This window comes from Drosophila yakuba, chromosome 2R, assembly GCF_016746365.2.
Source record: "Drosophila yakuba strain Tai18E2 chromosome 2R, Prin_Dyak_Tai18E2_2.1, whole genome shotgun sequence".
Classification (NCBI taxonomy): domain Eukaryota; kingdom Metazoa; phylum Arthropoda; class Insecta; order Diptera; family Drosophilidae; genus Drosophila; species Drosophila yakuba.
The window spans coordinates 9,397,112-9,415,627 of NC_052528.2; the positions used below are offsets into that span (position 1 = coordinate 9,397,112).

General features: G+C 41.7%; 4 protein-coding genes across 4 annotated transcripts; 1 reads left to right on the forward strand and 3 right to left on the reverse strand.

The window, feature by feature from the left end:
* Positions 1-1,541: 1,541 nt before the first annotated feature.
* On the reverse strand, positions 1,542-3,555 carry LOC6529844 (phospholipase A2 group XV). Its single transcript, XM_002090775.4, has 4 exons — positions 2,991-3,555; positions 2,552-2,923; positions 1,970-2,492; positions 1,542-1,910 (listed from the first exon to the last, which is right to left on the reverse strand). Exons 1-4 carry the CDS (start codon positions 3,136-3,138, stop codon positions 1,688-1,690), a joined length of 1,266 nt encoding a protein of 421 aa, XP_002090811.1. The 5' UTR covers positions 3,139-3,555; the 3' UTR covers positions 1,542-1,687.
* Positions 3,556-3,781: 226 nt separating this feature from the next.
* On the forward strand, positions 3,782-6,210 carry LOC6529845 (cell division cycle protein 23 homolog). Its single transcript, XM_002090776.4, has 3 exons — positions 3,782-4,892; positions 4,957-5,558; positions 5,620-6,210. Exons 1-3 carry the CDS (start codon positions 3,923-3,925, stop codon positions 6,076-6,078), a joined length of 2,031 nt encoding a protein of 676 aa, XP_002090812.1. The 5' UTR covers positions 3,782-3,922; the 3' UTR covers positions 6,079-6,210.
* A 41-nt stretch (positions 6,211-6,251) lies between these two features.
* On the reverse strand, positions 6,252-7,940 carry LOC6529846 (lysosomal Pro-X carboxypeptidase). The gene has a single exon (XM_002090777.3). The coding sequence runs from the start codon at positions 7,868-7,870 to the stop codon at positions 6,443-6,445; it is 1,428 nt and encodes a 475-aa protein (XP_002090813.2). The 5' UTR covers positions 7,871-7,940; the 3' UTR covers positions 6,252-6,442.
* A 9,523-nt stretch (positions 7,941-17,463) lies between these two features.
* LOC26535115 (protein midgut expression 1) lies at positions 17,464-17,959 on the reverse strand. The gene is made up of 2 exons (XM_015197384.3): positions 17,823-17,959; positions 17,464-17,771 (listed from the first exon to the last, which is right to left on the reverse strand). The coding sequence occupies exons 1-2, from the start codon at positions 17,855-17,857 to the stop codon at positions 17,534-17,536; spliced, it is 273 nt and encodes a 90-aa protein (XP_015052870.1). The 5' UTR covers positions 17,858-17,959; the 3' UTR covers positions 17,464-17,533.
* Positions 17,960-18,516: the final 557 nt, after the last annotated feature.

Genomic DNA, 18,516 nt, shown 5'->3' on the forward strand with positions numbered 1-18,516 from the left:
TACCTATTGAGCCAGTAATTAATTAACTAGTTCGCTAAGTCGTCAATGTCGCCTAATGTGAGTTCTATATATTGCATCAGATAATACAATAACAGAGTATTTTAGCTGTAAACAAACAGACCTGGAACACCCGAAATCCACTTAAGACAAGTAGACAAACACCACACATACACACACACTCGACATACTAAGCTTTTATAAACTATTTAACAAAAATATATATATACTATGGAAAATAATAATCCTGCCAAGTAACATTCGAATACCTGCTTGAAGAAGATACACCCGCTTTTGCTAAGAAACCAAAAACGAAACAAAACGAAACGAACAAAACCAAGATTTAAGCCAAGATGACGAGAATTGTAATGAAACCAATAATAAAGACAGATATAGAAGAGACACTAGGGCTAAATACGATTTTTATACTTTCGATAAAATGGTTTTTTATACTAAACGTAAAAACTCTTTAAAACAGAGCGCGCGGACGTGGCGATTACTTTGAGAATCACTTTGATTTGGGTCATGAATAAAGGTCATATTACAGTTATATATATAATATCCGAGCATAATATGTGTAAAGCCCTAACTGCAACTATGGAACGACAGCACAAATTTTGTTTAGCAAGAGGAAAGAGGAAAAACAGACCGAAAATGCTGACAAGTGGAGAATAAAAATCAAATACTGACTAAAGCAGAAAAAATCGTTTTCAAGTCTAGTTCTTAACACACCCACACATACACACTCTCTCTCACACCACACCACACAGACACACACACCCACGTGCAGCAACATAAAATCAAATATATACTAAATATATAAACATTTATGTATATATTTAGCAAATGAGTAAATAAACCACACCCGCACAAATCGCTCTCAAAAACGAATTACCAATTACGAATTAACTATTATGCTTTGTAAGCCCAAAAGGGCGAAAAACCGAATGCACGACCGGCAGCCAGCAAAAATCTCTAGCGGAAATGTCCACGAACTTAGCCTGCGACAGCGATTTTTGTATGAGCAAACAACTAAAATTTGTAAATATATATTTCTTGATTTTATCAAAAACCAAAAGCGATACACTGAAATCATTCGAGCCCTTAGTTTTATCCTAATTGCAACTGAAACTCTTTTTCTATATCTATCCAGATATCGAAGTACATAAGCGAGAGCATACTTTAAATGGAAAATTAAACCAAGAGCAAGTAATGAACCATTTCAACTACAATAAATTAGCAAAATGGAGGCGGGAGAAGTGAATGAAATTAAATATTAGTGCAATAATTAACAAATTATTCGGTATAACTAAAATGGAATACATCTAAGTAAACGCTTTGTAAAATACATATAAACAATTTATTAAATGGAAAAAGGAAAATGGAAAACATTAAAAACGAATAAAACCCAGAGGAATGGAAAATGAAACACTATTGAGTAATAAAAGCATTGACATTGACACACGTGATTCGATATCTCATCTAATAAGCATAAATCAATAAGATAATAATAAAGAGAAATTAAAGAAAATGCAAAACGAACATTTTGTTCTTTAGATTTGTGCTACTTAACGAGTTACATTTATTTAACAATAAAATTGGCATTGTCTTTAGCTTTCGATTTTACAGACATTGTCAACGGGTCTGAAAATCGCAAAGCTCTTAAAATATTTAAAGGCTACAATTGACATTACGGCTGCTTCATGACAGTACGAATATATTTGAGGACGTCCGGATTGGACAGGATGTGCATGTGGTCCACGTTTTGAAGGGCCAATGTGTTTATAGGAGCGCTGGAATAGCCCGACCAATACTGACAGGCTCTCAGAGAGCGCTGGTTAACAGTGCCGTCGCCGAGACCCATTATCAACTTGGGCGTTTCCCCATTAATGTCCGATTTCTTGTACTGCAGTCTGTTAAGGGGTAGAGGTAAATTAGTTGAATTTTGTTTCGCAGCAGTAGCTCTACTTGCCTCTCAACCGTGTCAATGCCGTCGCCATAAAGACAGTGGAGTTCCACATTCGGTGGATTGAAGTTTCGGTTGTACCGAATCGTATCCTTGCGCATTTCCCAGCCCGTCATGTAGTCAAGGTCGTAGAAGAACTCTTCGAGCTGTGCCATCGTATAGTTCCTGCTTGGGGTCGTGGCCAGAACCTCGGATGGCTTCCAAAACAGTGGTGACGGCAGTAACCAAGCAGTGGATGGGTGTGTTATCTGTTCCGCCTTGAGGATCTTGGCACTCAGGGCGAACGAATCCAGGTCATCGCCCATGGCAAACACCTTTACAGCCTTAAAGCTTCCCGCCCATACTCCCGCCAGGCTGATCATTCGCTTCACATATTTAGCCTTCCATTGGACGGTTTGTTCCTGCAAGAACACCAGGGTCATGAGACTGCCCATGCTGTGCGAGATAAAGGTCACAGCAGACTGATTGTTGGCCTCATAGGTGTCCTCCACCAGCTGCTTAAGATCAATGAAAAATTGTTGGTTCTCATCTGGAATGGGAGTAATATATGAAAATAGTTGGTAAACAATTCAGAGAAGCAAAGCTCACTTGGCGCTTTTCGGAAGTCATAGGGTGCTCCGTGTATATTTTGTTTGCGAATATATCCCAGGTCCACAAGCACATTGGCTATATCTTTAAAGTAGGCTCCGGCGCTGTTCTTAGTGGGATCGATCCACTCGACCACTTCGGGATCGCCCCATCCGGGTATCCTCGTCTCCACACCAGGAGTATTGTGGGTGGTCCTTGTTGCCTTGTCGTAGTACAGCTTGACATTGTCTATCCAACAGTAAACCATGGGGATGACCAACTGCTCTAGGTCCAGCCACAGATTGTACCAATCGTGGGTCTTCTGGCAAATTAAGTAAGGAGAGTTGGCCTTATTCAGGCGAGCATCCATTTGGGAGCCTCCGTCGCCAGGTACTGGAACACAAAAGGGATTAGAATTTGAGTAGCTGTATGCCTTGATAAAAGTGCTCATTGTACTTACCGAAAATCACTGGAGATCTCTTGGGTTCAGGAGGCGGAGGAGGAGGATCATTTGATTCGTGCCATTTGCTAAATGGCCAAAAGCACTCGCCCAGGTCCAAAAAAGTGGTCAGCAGGAGCCCCAAAAGTATTCCCGATTTGAGCCTCATTGTGCGTTGCGTTGTAAACAAAGCAGGAGTGACAACTGACTATTCTACGGAGTATATATGTAGCTTGGAGGTTATCGGATCGCGCCACTCAATTGACGGAAGATAATGGCCTCCTGTGCATAAAGAAATGAATCAGCCGAGCTTTTTTTTGTAATGCATTTATGTGGAGCCCTTGTGGTCTGCGCAGTTTCAATCAGCTGTGATTTGACCTTTAAACTCTGTCTGCATGCTGTATGTGTGTATATGTATGCGGAACTTCGGGGGTCGCACTTCCCCTTTGAAATTGTTGTTATTGTTTGTTGTTATTGTTTAAACAGAAGTCATGGCTTTGAAAATTTTTCGTTTTTTCCTAATCAGTGTTGTTGTTGCGCAGTTTGTTATGGTCAGCGTTTATTTCTCCCCTTTTCACACTTCATCCTTCCAAGTGTGACCAAGTATCACCACAGAAACGGGTGCCTTGTGAAATGGTTACGGTTTTCAAAATGTGACTCATATTAATAAATATGCTCCCTTAGTAGCAAAAATATTGAAATATAAAAATAAATATATAAACTGAAATTTTTTATAAAATACAATTTTGTATCTAAAAAGTTTCTCTTTTGAGCCTTAGTAGTACTACAATTACTTACCTACTAGCTACCTAGTGACTGGTCACCTAAGGAACACCTCCAAGCACTTATCGATACACACCAATCCATGTCCGATACATTGTTAGCACACCACTAGGCGAAGCCCGCCGGCAAATAAAATTGTTTTCATAGCCTTTCCAAATAAAACTGGAACAATGGCGATGCAGGAGTTCTTCAGCGTGCTATTGCCGGATGTGAAGCGGGAGCTGCGCCGCGGTATCATAGAGTGCTCCAAGCGGGGTCTCCTGCACAGTACCAAGTGGCTGGCGGAGATGCACCACGGATTGAACGATGTGCACATAGACAATGAAACGGATGAGGATCGCACATTTAACGAGTGCCAGTTAGAGGGGATTGCGCCGTCGGAGTACAGCGACTACTTCCTGGCCAAGAGCTACTACGATGTGAGGGAGTACGATAGGGCGGCGCATGCGGTTAGGAACTGTGAGTCCAGTGTGCCGCGCTTTCTGCACTTTTATTCCACTTACATGGCCAGGGAAAAGCGGCGACTGGACTCAACCACCGACCAGGCGAATCTGCACGAGCCAAATCAGATGCGCGATCTCGCCGATCTGCTAGCCACACTTCGCATGGAGTACGGCAAGAGTCGGCTTGATGGCTACGGCATATATTTATACGGAGTAGTACTAAAAGCGCTGAATCTCAACCAGGCCGCCGAGCAAATGCTAGTTCAGGCCATCAGACTGGTGCCCATGCTGTGGAGCGCCTATCTAGAACTCTCCCCCCTCATCATGGAAAAAAAGAAACTGCTGAGTCTGCAGCTGGGTGGTCACTGGATGCGGCACTTTTTCATGGCGCACACTTACCTGGAGTTGTACCTCAACGACGACGGTCTGAAGATCTACGAGGATCTGCAGGCATCGGGCTTCAGCAAGAACATCTACTTGATTGCCCAGATGGCTCTTGTCTATCACAATAAGCGGGATGTGGACAAGGCGATTGAGCTGTACCAAGCACTTCTTGAGAGCGATCCTTACCGCTTGGACAATGTAGACACCTATTCCAATCTCCTGTTCGTCAAGGAGATGAAAACCGAAATGGCCCAGTTGGCCCACAAGGCTGTAAGCATCAACAAGTATCGTCCAGAGACGTGTTGTGTAATAGGTTAGGCTCTACTTTGCTTTATAAGTAATGTTATAGTTTAATATAATACATGATTTTCCATCAGGCAACTACTATAGCATCCGCTGTGATCATCAGGTGGCCATTTCCTACTTTCAACGCGCCCTGAAACTGAATCCCAAGTATCTGGCCGCCTGGACCTTGATGGGACATGAGTTTATGGAGCTCAAAAACACAAATGCAGCCATACAGAGCTACCGAAAGGCAGTTGAGGTCAACAAGCGGGACTATCGCGCCTGGTATGGACTGGGTCAGGCCTACGAGATCATCAAAATGCACTACTACAGCCTATACTACTTTAAAATCGCCCACCAACTACGTCCCTACGACTCTCGCATGCTGGTTGCCCTAGGTGAGACGTATGAGAAGCTGGACAAGTGCGAAAATGCTGTGAAGTGCTACTGGAAGGCCATCGATGTGGGTGATATAGAGGGCATAGCGATGTACAAACTGGCCAATCTGCACGAGAAGCTCGGCGACCACGAGACGGCGGTCCATTGCTACATAATGTACTGCGAGGATGAGCGAGCGGCCACCGATAAACAGAGCCTCTATCAAGGATTCATCACGCTTGCAAACTATTACGAGAAGAAGTGCGAATACGAAAGAGCCGCCTATTACGCTTACAAATGTCTAGACTCTGATGATGTGGGTGCATTTTTTATAAGAAACTTATATTGCAATTAACCAAAACACTAAAACTTTTTAGCGCAAAACAGAGGCAAAGGCGTTGCTGAAAACCATTGACTGGAAGCGCAATGCTGAGGGACAGAAGAAGGCAAAAACTTCCACGACCGTGGCGAATGCAGAGACCAGTTCCGAGGACGAGATGGAGTGGGAGCTCCAGGATGTGCGAGTCCGAGTTCCCATCACATCCATAGCAACCACGACTACCTCCACGACAGCAGCAGCTGCGGGGAGTACCTCGAATAGCTCCTTGATCAGCTTGCGTCCGGGTCGAAACTTGCTTGAGGGGATGCGACGTTCCCAGGCGAGCAGGACCAGTTTAACCGCGGCTGCCAGCAGCACTACCACGACATCAGCAACTGCTGTCACACCGTCCACTGAGGAGGCGCCTGGCGCAACCAGTGGCACTACGAATCCACCCGAGCAACCGCCATCGGATGATAACAGCTCCATGGAAATATCCAGCGTTTCCATCGATTAGTCAAATGAGTTCCAATTGTATAAATTCCTATTAGTTTTTATGAATTATATTGGCAATCCAAGCAATTAATGCAAAGCTAAAAGTCACCCTTTTCCAACAGAATTAAGGAAAATACATTTCAAGCAACTATTAGTTACTGGAGCCCATATTAATCAAATGTTGAAAACAGGATCTTTCCATTCAAAAATTTATTATGGCTTATTTTTTAATTTTAAACTGATAATTTTTATTAATTTGTTCGTTGGTTTAAGCTAATGTAATCGCAATCTTTAATATCTGGTTATTGTGGCCTTAAGCGGCTCTTATATAATATGAATCCCATAGTTGAGCAATTGAATATGGATACAAGTAAAATAATCTCACTTCAGAAATCTTGGATCCATCGTGCTATGATAGCTGCTTCCTTTTCGCGGGCATCGCGCACAGATGGTGGATCAGCCGGATCGCTGTGGCGCAGGTCCAAGTGATGAGCTCCCTCGGGCAGGATGATGACAAACACCTTGTCGTTGGGAGACTGAAGCACACCGCCACCGCTCCAGGGGTCCAAAAGACCGTTGCTGAAGATTATATTGGTCGTAGCCTCCAGGTTTCTGCCACCATAGCGCAAAATGATGTCGTATGGCTTGGGGGTGAGACGGTAGTTCTTGTAGCATTTTTCCGCGTAATCCTTGAAGTTCCAGCTAGATGTGCGGAACATGGTTTCGGAGCTATTGGAGCAGATGGGCATCACCATCTGGTTGCAGCTCTGAATATTCCACCCGGAATCATCGGCGTTGGAGTTGACGGATATATCCAGGCACTTGGCAGACTGTGTGTAGTTGGTGTAAACTGCCAAGGCACTGGACATGGCGTGCAGCAAATCAGCGTCGGTGGTTTGCAATTCTCTCAGGTAGTAACACACCTGCCTCACGGGATAGGCAGGTAATGGGGCTAGGAAACTGCTGTTGTACGGGTAGTTGACCATGGCGAGATTGCTGTACACCTCTTCTACGTAGTCCAGGAACTTCTTCAGGTCTTCGTCGGTCTTCAGAGCATTGCATAGGTGGAATGCATCCGATATCTGCTTCTTGCCGGCTTCGCTTGCTCCCAGAGTTTCGAAGAGTTTCCACGACTTCGCAATGTTCGCGGTGCAGTTTGTGTTGTAGGCATTCTGGAATACTGATGTTACAATCCTGTAGAAGATGTCGCAATCGGTTATCCCGGAGAACTGCAGAATGGGCGCCGAGGCAGCAAGGGCTCCGGTGACCAAGTGCGGATACTTCATCCGGAACCAGGCGGCCAGCATTCCGCCATAGGAACCCCCAAAGGCCACTACAGGCATCTGACGATCGTTAGTCAGGAACGTGATCAGCATGGCGTAATCCTCGAGGGTCTGCTCCACTGTAAAATAGGCCAAGTGCTCCGGCAAGCTGGTGTTGAATGTGGAGCTCCCGAAGGGAAGTGACTTCCCGTAGTATCGATGCTCCGCAAAGATCACCAGAGCCCGCTGTCTTTCCGCCTGTTCCCACAGGAATCCGGTATTCTGGGCGAAAAGTTCGATGTCCCCCTCGTTGCCTGTGTAAAAGAAGATCGGGGTGCGGGCATTGCTCTTGTCCACGAAAGAGTCGTTGTACAAATACCGGATGTTGAAGGTGGCGTTGATCAGAAAACTGAAGTGGTCCAGCGGCACTTGGAATTCCTTGATCTCGTACTTGTACTTCTGGTTGCAATCACACCCCGCGATCAGCAGGAGTCCCAAAACTGCTGACAGTGCAGTTCCTACAGTGGTTCCTCCCATATCGGGCAAAATCATATGACCTACAGTATGCGCAATTTTCAGTTCGTTATCTGCAAGCCGGGCTTTATATTACACTTGGAGCAGTGTTACCAGATCGTGGGAGTTCTCTTTTGGAGAGATTCTAATGTACTCAAATTAAAGATAACTTGTGTATCAAAATCGGATACATATTATTAATAGCATTACTCATTTCACATTTACAATTAATATAAAAAGGGACTATTTAAAGTACTGGATTTTTAAGAGATTAATAATGTATTTGATCTCAATGTGCCGAATCACCCCAAAAACGCTTTACATCATTCTTTAATTGCCTAAAGCTTAAAACACACAAGCCGATGCCCGGTAAGGTTCTTCAATTCAGATACTTTCCAACACTGCACATCTTTCTTTTCCCTATATTTTGATTTAAGCAATGCGAAATAACGGAAAATAATATTGATAATGATAAAAGAAACTATCGTAATCATTATAAGGTTTTTTATAAAAACAGATGGTGATAATTATGCTTAGCATTTTATATTATCTTCTTGATTTGAGAGAATAATTCAATTTTATTTTGAAAACTCCAAAATTATTTCCTCAAAGTATATGGTAGTAGGAAAGCGCAGCTTATGATCTGTGAAGAACCTTTTTGATTTTAAAGATAAATTAAAAAGATTATTTGTGATCTGTGAAGAACCTTTTTGATTTGAAAGATAAATTAAAAAGATTATTTAGGAACATACATATGTACATATATAGTGAACTTGTACTTATATATGTACTTGTGATAGCTGAAAAAAAATATAAACCAATCATTAACGAATTCTAGCACCCAGATGCACATCTATCTGCCAAAATGCTCTAATTATATCTTCAAGGACCATTTTGACATCTAGAGGAATCAATTTGATGAGATGATAAGGCGCTACATAGGCGGTGCAAGTAGAAGTAGACAGCTCCTGCCGAATATTATTATATTGTTTTCTATTATAATTTTAGCAGTTACCTATTAACCAGATGCTTCAATTCATATCAAGCTGAAAAATGTTCTATTTGTAATCATCGCACTTTCCTACCATTTCTTTTGTACTATTCATTTTTTGAAAAAACAAGATACAAATGATTTGCTCGGACGACCGTAACAGATTGTCCATTCTTCGCTACCCTCACCCTGAATCCCTTTATAATATCTAAATGTTATCAACAAATAGTTGAGGACCACATTTTTGTTTCAACATTTACTGAATTAAAAGCGCAGGCAAAAACATATTTCAAAATAAATTCCCTACTTCTGATTCTGAGTAATAAACTGATTTTGTCAATCAACGCCAGATGGCGCCAAAAAGACTTGAAAAGTGTTGAGAGTAAAATGCCGATAATGTAAAGTGCTCTAGCAAATGTAGGTTTCCTGTGTCGTAATTATGTAAAAACATGAACTGTGTAAGCCACTAACAAAGTGTATGCGCTTATTGTATTACTAATATAACACAGGTACAAATATTTTAAAATAATGTTCAAAAATAGCTTGTTTGCTGGAATCCCGGTGTTGTTTATCGTTGGCCGCTATCATAACAATTTCGAGTCGTTCCGGCTGATTAATCCCACATAGTCAAACCTTTCTTTAGACAGGCTTTTTTGCAGGGGGAGCTACCCAAGTGTATCCAAAGGCATAATATTGGGGCAACATAATTGGCATATGGTACGAGTTTACCTCGCTAACTTTGCCATACGATTCTAAGTGCTTCAGTTTAGTTTCTGCTATCGGCTCATCACAATGCGAATTACGTTTCTTACAAAATACTGTGGCAAATTAATGTAACGAATAGTGTAAATGTTTCTAATGCGAAATTGCACATTTATGCGCAGACACAAATCAATTCATTTGGTCCCGCGAGTTGTGTGCATAAAATAATAAGCCCTATAAATTATCATGAAAACGGCGGAAAATTGAATTTCGAGTGGGCGAAAGTCGTGGGTGGTTCCTGCGCAGCTGTCAAAACGGGCCCAGCGGAAACGGAAACAAAGCAGCATCAGAAATGTCGGCCGATGCAATGAGGTCACTCCGCCGGTAAACTGGTGTCACATGAAATATCCATCACAATAATCATCGGCGGACTCATGGCCAGATTATTTTCCATCCTGTGCGCTGGCTCGCCTAATTGATTTCATTCTCCCCTTTTTTGCGTGTGTTAATGTCAAAAGAAGAAATAATAATCATTGTGGCTCTAGTTGTCCGACTAATTAGCGTTCAGAAATAATTGAATAATTGTCCGCTGCGCCGCTCTTGAGACTTTTGCCCCATAACAGGAACTGGCTGCAGTTCCTGCTTTACTATTTGATTTACGGGCTCAGTAAAATGGGCAATAAAATTGGCAAAATCAGGCCATCCAAATTTGTGAGTGGGATCAGCGTAAATCAATTTGATAAAATATGGAAATATTTGACGTTCTGTGACTTCTTTTAGTTATATGGAAATCGGAACATTTCCTTATATTTTCTCTTCGTTTAGCTTTGTTAGTAGGTATGTTAATATATTTAATTTTGGCTTCTAGCAAAGAAACGCCAGTAAAATAGCAAAATTATTGCTATTAGTGTAAATTTGGTGCATGCATATTTCATGACAAAGAGCCAAAACTTCAAAAATAACCAGATGGAGTGGAAAAAAGGGACGAGGAAAACAAGCATTTAAGTTAATGGGACGTGGGTTTATTTCTCGCTGTCTGCCATTGTATTTATGTATTATTTATACATGTTTTTATGGACTTGGTTATTTGTCCTTTTTGTAAATGAACATATAGGGAATATTAATTTCCAAAAATGTGTCACTTACAAACGAAACCTAAGCAGAAAAACGGATAAAAAGAGTTTTTTAGGCGTTTTTCTGATATTTATAGAACCAATGAATATATCCGCGGAATAGATCTAAAAAGAATGGTGCCCTATTGTTTTATGCTAACCAACCTATACTATGCAGTATATACTCCGCATTTTGCCATTACAAATTGAAACATATTTAGGCTTTACTATATAAGATAGTCATATTATTTTCCAGGGTCTTCCAGAGTTTTAATTTTTGCCCTCTCTGTTTTTATCATTTATTTTCCGCCCATTGTTAAATGGATGTGCGTATGATGAGGAAATGGTGAATCCAAAGCCCAGCCACCGCCATTTGCCTTGCAATAAAATTTATTTATTTACCACTCATACCTTATGCTATCGCCATTGTGGACACATCCTGTTTTTGTTTTCGATCCTGAGAACGCGTTTTGTTTTCCTCGCACTAACGGGTCAATTCGATTGTTTGAAATGCAATTTTATGAAGCGTTAACTGGGTATTACATGTATGCATGTAATCCCCGCCCGAAGGTTTAGTTGTTGTTCACTCGCAGATTTGACGATTTGTTGAGGCAGAAAAAATGCAATTTCATGGCAAATTTGTTGTGCGAACAGCGTTTGCTAGCACTGGACAGCAGACTTAATTGGAAACGTATTAAGAAGCTCGAAACACAACCAAATACGGTGTTCCTTTACTCGAACAATACCAGAATTTGCCACGCCCCCACATTCTGTTCGCTTTGGGATCTGATAATTTGGCCATTTAATAGTTAGCTGGATGCGAGCGTTTGGGGACATTCGGTTTAATTGCTTTTTTCCCCCTCGTTTTGCATAATTAGAATTTGATAAAATGTTTCAATGGCTTCCAAAATGCAACACAACACCGCCCGTTGCCACGCCCATCGTATGTTGCATGTGCTGACTAGCTGTGCAAATTCGATTTTAATAATTGGAATTTATCTCTGATCAAATTTCGTGGTTGCTGAAAATGTGCTCTCTGCACAGAAAACAAAAACTGTCTCGTGCTTTTTGAGGTTTTTAGAAAGAAATAAATTTTAATTGTACTTGCAAGCAACCACTGAATTTGTTCATTAAAATTTATAATTTTTTTGATGGTAACAACTAAACCAGAATTTATTGGCTTAAGAAAATGTGCTCTAAAATAAACCTAACCTTATTTTTTAATATACTATCCATTTAGTTGGCTTTTACTACTTTTCCAAGTGTATTCCCAGCCGCCGTTGCGCCCAGTAAATTAAATTGGTTTTTAATGGGCCAACGATGCGTTTTTGCTCGGCATCGATATTGGCGCAGATTGATTTGGCAGTTAACAAGCATTTCTGGCCGAAAAACATCAAAAGTTCGCCTGGCAAATAATTTCAGCAATTGCCACATCCACATCCATATCCTTGTCAGCGCCTTGGCGAAATTGCCTGGCAAGTGGAGCTTAGCTGTCGGGCTGATCGCATTTTGAGCTGACAAGCCACCCAAGCCCGAGTCGTCTGCATTTCCCTGGCTGACTTTCCGCTTCGAATTGCATTGGAAATTGTATTGACAGTCGACTCCGGCTTTCCATACCTAGTACACAGTACCCAGTGTGCTCCTCCGGCTTCTATTTTTCTGCCAGCCTCTTTATTTGCTGATGCGACAAATTGACAGCCGATGTGGGGTGGCATGCGAATTTGTTAATAATCTGGCATTTCTGCATGGCATGCAGACACTTCTAAGCGGGCTTGTGTCTGAGTTCTCTGATGAAAAGATGAGCTATGAAAGCAATTAGTCCCACATGTCGGGTCACTTCAAAGAATTTTAATGGAAATTCACTTTTTCAGGTCATTTGCAAGCCCATTCTAAGACTTCAAGTTGGGAACAAGATCATCCAGTTTACCTTCCATATGTACAGTTTTACTGTTGATGCTTGCCTAGTTCTAAAATGATATTTTAATTAAAAAGGGTCAATCAAATGTATTTCATTTTATTTCTCAACTATAAAAACGAAGTTTTTCTGGCCAATATAAGTGAATTCTACCTTTTTTTTTTTTTTAAATATTTCAAATTTGCTACATTTAATTGGTAATTTTTTTTAGCCAATATACTGTGCTGGTATTTTTACTCATTTACTCGTAGTGAAATGGGGATACTAGATTAGTTAAAAAGTATGTAACATGCAGAAAGCACAATTTCCAACGGTATATACATATATTCTTAATCAGGAATACTAGCCATGTCTGTCTGTCCGTTTGTCCGTATGAAACCTGTGACCCCGCGAGCTTTAACAGCTGAAAAGTTCATATTGAGTATGTTAGTTTTAGACACAAAAATGTTTCAGAGGATAGGCACGCCCACAAACCGCCTAAAATGTTCAAATGTTCCATTCCAAATTACATCGGCATGCCAACTCGCAAGTCCACTAGCTAAGTGACGGGTATTGGATAGTCGATATGTTTACACAGCTCAATCGACCAAAAATTTTGCAAGCCCGGCTAACCGTACTTTTTATTTGCAAAGATGCGCAGATGATGTTTCGCTCAGGGAGCATTTAATTATGATTCAATTAATAATAATGTTGTAAACTAATTTGAGTCCCCCGTGAACGAAAATGTTTCTTTAGAGCGAAAATGAAAACGTTGTTTATGGGTCGAAAATCCGACAAAATCCGCGAAGCCGACAATAAAGGTTGGTGCCGGAACAGACCCATGCGGTTTGTAAAATTTCGCCACACGTGCGTTAGACTGGCGGAAAAGCCGGGAAAACCAGAGGGGGGCTCGTGGAGTTGGAAAAGCCTGCTCCACCGGGGGGCTGAGCATTCATTTTTTATGTTTATTGTCGCTTATCGTTGCCAGCCAGGGGGCGTGGCTCCAGGGGGCTTGGGACTGTGGGCGTGTCATTAGGGGCTCGGCGCCAAGATGAAAAAGAGTAAACACGGCTATGAAAAAACGTTAACAACTCTCTTGGGGGGAAGATGGGGAAAACCAAACGCATTACACACACAATCTTTCAGTCCGTATCGCCGTGTGTGGGTAACTTTATTAGCTGTCTCCCCTACGGAGAGTGTGCGTGTGTGTGTGCTGTGTGTGCGGAACTGGTTACCTTGTCAACATTATGAAAACGACAGGGGAGCTCCTCTGCATCCTGCACCTGCCCGTGCTGAAGGGAAAATTAGTCTGCGGCTCAGCTTTCTGCACACACAGATTATATTCATTATTTTGGGACGGTCCTATCGCAAGTAAAACGTACTATGTTTTGTCTTTGCAAAATGTTTATGCCTGTCTGAAAATAAAAAACAATAGAGTAAGCTGTCGCAAACTAGAAAGTACATATATAATGAATCCACATGGTATGAAACAAATTCGATTTCTAAATAACACATATTTTGGTTTAACCAAATTGTAGTTCCCCCAGTTCTCTCAGTATCGGAATATTTGTCTTTCATTTAAAAACCTGCTTGTTGCACAGAATATTACCTTAAATTCAAGAATATTATGTATTTGAAAAGTAAGGATCTATGTAAGGACTGCAAATTCACCCTAATTCTCATACTTTCTATGAAGAGTTTCAATTACCTGGTTCCGTAACTCATTTGCCGCGATAAGTGCCACAAAAGCGTGGTGGTGCATAATTCCTCGGTGCACTGAAATATTCCATCTCGGGCTGGGAGTTTTCTTTAATATTTTTGCAAATGATGCCGAGAAATCTCGGAGCGTTCTCGCACCTCGCCGGGTCATTTAAATGCAGATTGCAATGAGCAGTCTGTCCACTTGAAAGCCGACATTTGCATAATGGCGGGCGACACATTGCAGCGGAAGCGGAAACGGAAACCAGAACCAGAACCAGAGACAGAGACAGGGGAAAAGGGGGAAGTCGTGGCAGTTGCAGGTGCTCGGATCGTGTTTATGACTACTTGGGATTGCAGGGTTGTCGTCGGGGTTGTCGCTGCTGTCGTTACCAAGCGGATGCCATCCAGCATTTGGGGCCAAGTTGGGAACACTTCTCATTTGAATGGAACTGCCATAAATAAGCTTGGATTTTGAACAGCAGTAAATGCGAAAATGCCTTTCCAAAAGTGCAGTACAAGTGGTGAAATATTTTGAACAACGCAGGTTACTTTTCATAGTGGAATTACAAAAAATTAAGTACCATTCAACATATCAAAGTTCTTCTTTAAGCCGTCAAAATTATTCAATAATTATTTATATGTTTACTGTCGTTATAATTATGGACTTTTACTTTCAAAGACTGGCTTGTTTCTTTAAAAAGATCTATTACAACAAATTCAGCGACAAAATTTGGACATTAGCTATATATTTTTGGTAAACGGTGATGTTTTAGTATTCTTAAAATATGCACAGTTTTTTGACTGCAATAAAGTTTCCGTGTGGCGGAGGTTCAAATTTGGAATTCCCAAAAATATGTTCACCTTGCATTGGTCTCTGCCTTTCGTTCTCGCCACAGTTGGTGGGATGTTTATGTTGCCACATGGCACAATGGCAATGGCAAAGGGTGAGGGAGAGGAGGGGAGGGTCACGTATGGAACCCTTGGACCCCAGCGCGCTGCAGCGACCAAACACAACGCACACACACACACATGCGATGGTGGCGAAAGGTGGAGCTGTGACTTTGGGTGGGGCAAGTGGGTGGTGCTTGGTAGGTGGTGCCAACCAGTGTCAGTTGCTGCGGAGCGAGGAGCCTGACAACAGCTGGAGCTCACCCACGAGGCACTTGAGCGAATTGGTAACCCGTTTGTGCATATATAAATTGAGAAAATGCACCACAATACATTTTCCAACTTAATTTCTTTTATTATTTTGTTTTGCATATAAAACGTGTTGCTTTTCGCCATCTTATAGCTTTTGGAGCCACATTAAATTTGATAAATTATAATAATAACCATATACGAGTATAATCCTCTTTAATTATTAACAAGCCATAGGTATGAACAAATTATAGGTGATTTCTAAATTGGGACGCCTTTTTTGTTAGTGTTGAAATCGGTTGCGAGCTTTTGTTGCTCGTGTGGCATAAATATCGTTGCGGTTGCACGTGAAAATTGCATTTGGCCAGCAGCATTTGGCCGCTGCAGGAAAGTTCCACTCGAAGTGGAGGAGCGGAGTCGAGGACATCGAGGGCCTGGAGTGGGTGGTGGTGAAGGTTGTGGAAATGCCTCCTTACACGCTGTGCAAATTGTGGACTTAAATGTTTATAACGCACCGCCCAACCACCCAACCACCCAATCACCCACCAAGCAGCCAACCACCCAACTCTAGAGCATTTTCGGCGTTTGTTTATTAAGCTTTTCTGGTGGAGGAAATAGAAAACGAAAAAAGGTGTTGAATGCCACTAGCTGGGGCTGCTTTTTATTGCCATCGCACTTCTAAGTGCAGCAGCTGTAAAATAAATATATATTTTTATTTTATCCCCCCAAGCTCGCGCCCGTTTCATTGCTTTTATTTGTTGTAGTTGCGAGAGGATATAAATTAAACGCATTAGAGTAGGAAACCGCAGCGATTTTCCCTTGCGATTTTCCCTTACCATTTTCCCCGGCATTAATTCGCCTTTGCAACCGACAAAGGCACTTAGCGTCTCACTCCCTCACTCGCCCCCTCTCTTTCTGGGTGTCCTCGCCCTCTCTTTCCAATCGAAGTGTATACAAAATTTAAATAAGAAACAAATCGAAGTAATGGCCAAGCCCGCACTCCTCCTCGACTTCTAGGTAGCAAATGGCAAATGCTAAAATGCTGTAAGAGGCAGTGACGAAAAAAAGCAAGGAAAAAAAGGGAAAAGCGAAAATTCCTGCCGGGCTCTTCACGTAATGAAAAAATAAAGGAACCCGAAAATCCATTGAAATGAAGTTCATTGAAGCATTTTTTGGTCAAGCAAATCAGAAGCAAAAAAGGAACCGATGACACGATACTGTTGTTTATAAAACACATTTTCCACTGACAACAATATCAAGCAGGTGAAAATAGAACTATCTAATTGTTACTATTCCGCGAAAAACTATCATAAAGGGATTAGCGAGTAACGAAAAACAGAGAATACATGAACATTAAGCACATAATGCAAATAAAAAAGCAATAAACCTCTGTCTGCACCACAAACATTGTCGAATACAACATGTTTTTATCGCGGATATTAAACGTAATCCACAGTGGGTGTAAGTGCATCGAGGAAATAAACGGACATTAATTTTTTTCCAAGCAACTATTCGATATCCTTGGTAGCCCCTGGGAGTCCTTCGCATTCTCGGCTTCCGCTTTAGTGGCGAAGAGCTTAGGGCCAAGCTCTTAAACAGAATGACTAACCATCTTAATCACATCACAGACATCGGGGGATATTTGCAGCAGCTGGGGAACTACACGCTCGCCGACATTTCGGCAGCTGTCGGTTGTTTGCCACTAAACGCTTACAACCAGCGGAAAAATGCGGAAATTTTATATAATCAAATGGCAGCCCAAAAGCGCTTTCGTGGCCACGGGGCGGACGTCTCTCCCACATTTCCGATGGCTCCATGGCTCCATGGCTCTAGGACTCCAGTTCTCCACCGACTTTGCCCTTTTGTTTGCTTTAGTTCTGTCTTGCACTTTGCATACAAAGTACCATTAACTACTGGCATCACTTTTTCACACAACAGCAGCTTCTGATGGGTTGGCGGTTTTTCCACACAGATTTCCTTTGTTTGCGGGCCAAATAAGTGAAAGCCAAGCTAACCAAGTGCCAAGTGCTTTGACCAGGAGTACTCCATTTGGATGAAAATGGGTTTGGTTTAGTGTGTATACCAAACAAATGCATCCAAAATCAATTGATTCTTATTGCCGTTTCATACATTATTATTTCATTTATAAAGAATCTTTGCACATATCAAATTCGTTCTATTAGTTTTTGGAGATATGCTCTGGCAAGCGAAGGGGCTTCTCTTGCAGTAGTTATGCTATCCTTCAAGGATGTCTCCATTCTAGAATCAGCTTGAGACTTTGTGGTCGTGTCCTCCGATTTGTTGTGGACGAAACAAAAGTACAAGACCAAGGCAACTATTATTATAACACCGACCGTGGAACAGGCGAAAATGCACAGGCACTTGAGACCCAATTTGCAACAGCTGTAAGAACTGGCACTTTGAAGTGATTTCAGGGCCATAGAGGATACTTACCAACAGAGAGCAGATCCAACTAGTCGCAGACACATAATTGCTATCAGTAGGTTTTTCTTTTATACTTTTATACTTGTATACGTTTTTTTGAATGTAAGTATGAAGGAAAACGCTGTGGGATACTTGAGCATATGCTCAGGGGTAAAATGACATCAATTCAGGCAAAACAATTCGAATACTTTGGCCATAAAAATGATAGCCCCTCCAGTACGTAAGCATATTCTGGCTTTCAAGCAAATTATATTTTATGCTATTTTCTTACCAAATTCGTTCTTTTATTGTCGGCTGTACGGGAACTTCGACTAAGGGTTGTGGACCACCTCCCTCAAATCGTCGTCGAGGGCCGCAGGAAAATTTACAGAAATAAAATCGAAAAAGTAAGGAAAAGAATCAAAACGAAACGGAACAAAACATTCGAAGAAAATTTGAAAGGCAGGCGAAATGTGCCTTCTTGCCGCATAATCGAAATGTATTTTGGCTTTTTATTGCATTGCCAAAGGTAAGTCCGGGCAAGTCCACGAAAACGGAGTTGGGCCATAAGGACCTGGGTTTTCGTGTGGGCGATAGCATCATTTTAACGCCTTATGGTCCATTTAGGTAAAAGTGCCGATTACGCTCGGCTTAACCAGAAATTATGACCTCTGAGCCGATTTGCTGGTTTGCTGGCGGAACTTAAAGCTGCTTCAGGTCCTTA

Excerpts from the sequence above, each read along its gene's own strand:
- LOC6529844 (XM_002090775.4), bottom strand. The coding sequence starts at position 3,138 with ATGAGGCTCAAATCGGGAATACTTTTGGGGCTCCTGCTGACCACTTTT. Across the intron at positions 2,493-2,551 it reads TGACTTCCGAAAAGCGCCAA|ATGAGAACCAACAATTTTTC; the intron begins GTGAGCTTTGCT and ends CTCCCATTCCAG. Across the intron at positions 1,911-1,969 it reads GGCATTGACACGGTTGAGAG|ACTGCAGTACAAGAAATCGG; the intron begins GCAAGTAGAGCT and ends ACCCCTTAACAG.
- LOC6529845 (XM_002090776.4), top strand. The coding sequence starts at position 3,923 with ATGGCGATGCAGGAGTTCTTCAGCGTGCTATTGCCGGATGTGAAGCGG. Across the intron at positions 4,893-4,956 it reads AGAGACGTGTTGTGTAATAG|GCAACTACTATAGCATCCGC; the intron begins GTTAGGCTCTAC and ends ATTTTCCATCAG. Across the intron at positions 5,559-5,619 it reads AATGTCTAGACTCTGATGAT|CGCAAAACAGAGGCAAAGGC; the intron begins GTGGGTGCATTT and ends AAAACTTTTTAG.
- LOC6529846 (XM_002090777.3), bottom strand. The coding sequence starts at position 7,870 with ATGATTTTGCCCGATATGGGAGGAACCACTGTAGGAACTGCACTGTCA.
- LOC26535115 (XM_015197384.3), bottom strand. The coding sequence starts at position 17,857 with ATGTGTCTGCGACTAGTTGGATCTGCTCTCTGTTG. Across the intron at positions 17,772-17,822 it reads GTTGGATCTGCTCTCTGTTG|CTGTTGCAAATTGGGTCTCA; the intron begins GTAAGTATCCTC and ends CAGTTCTTACAG.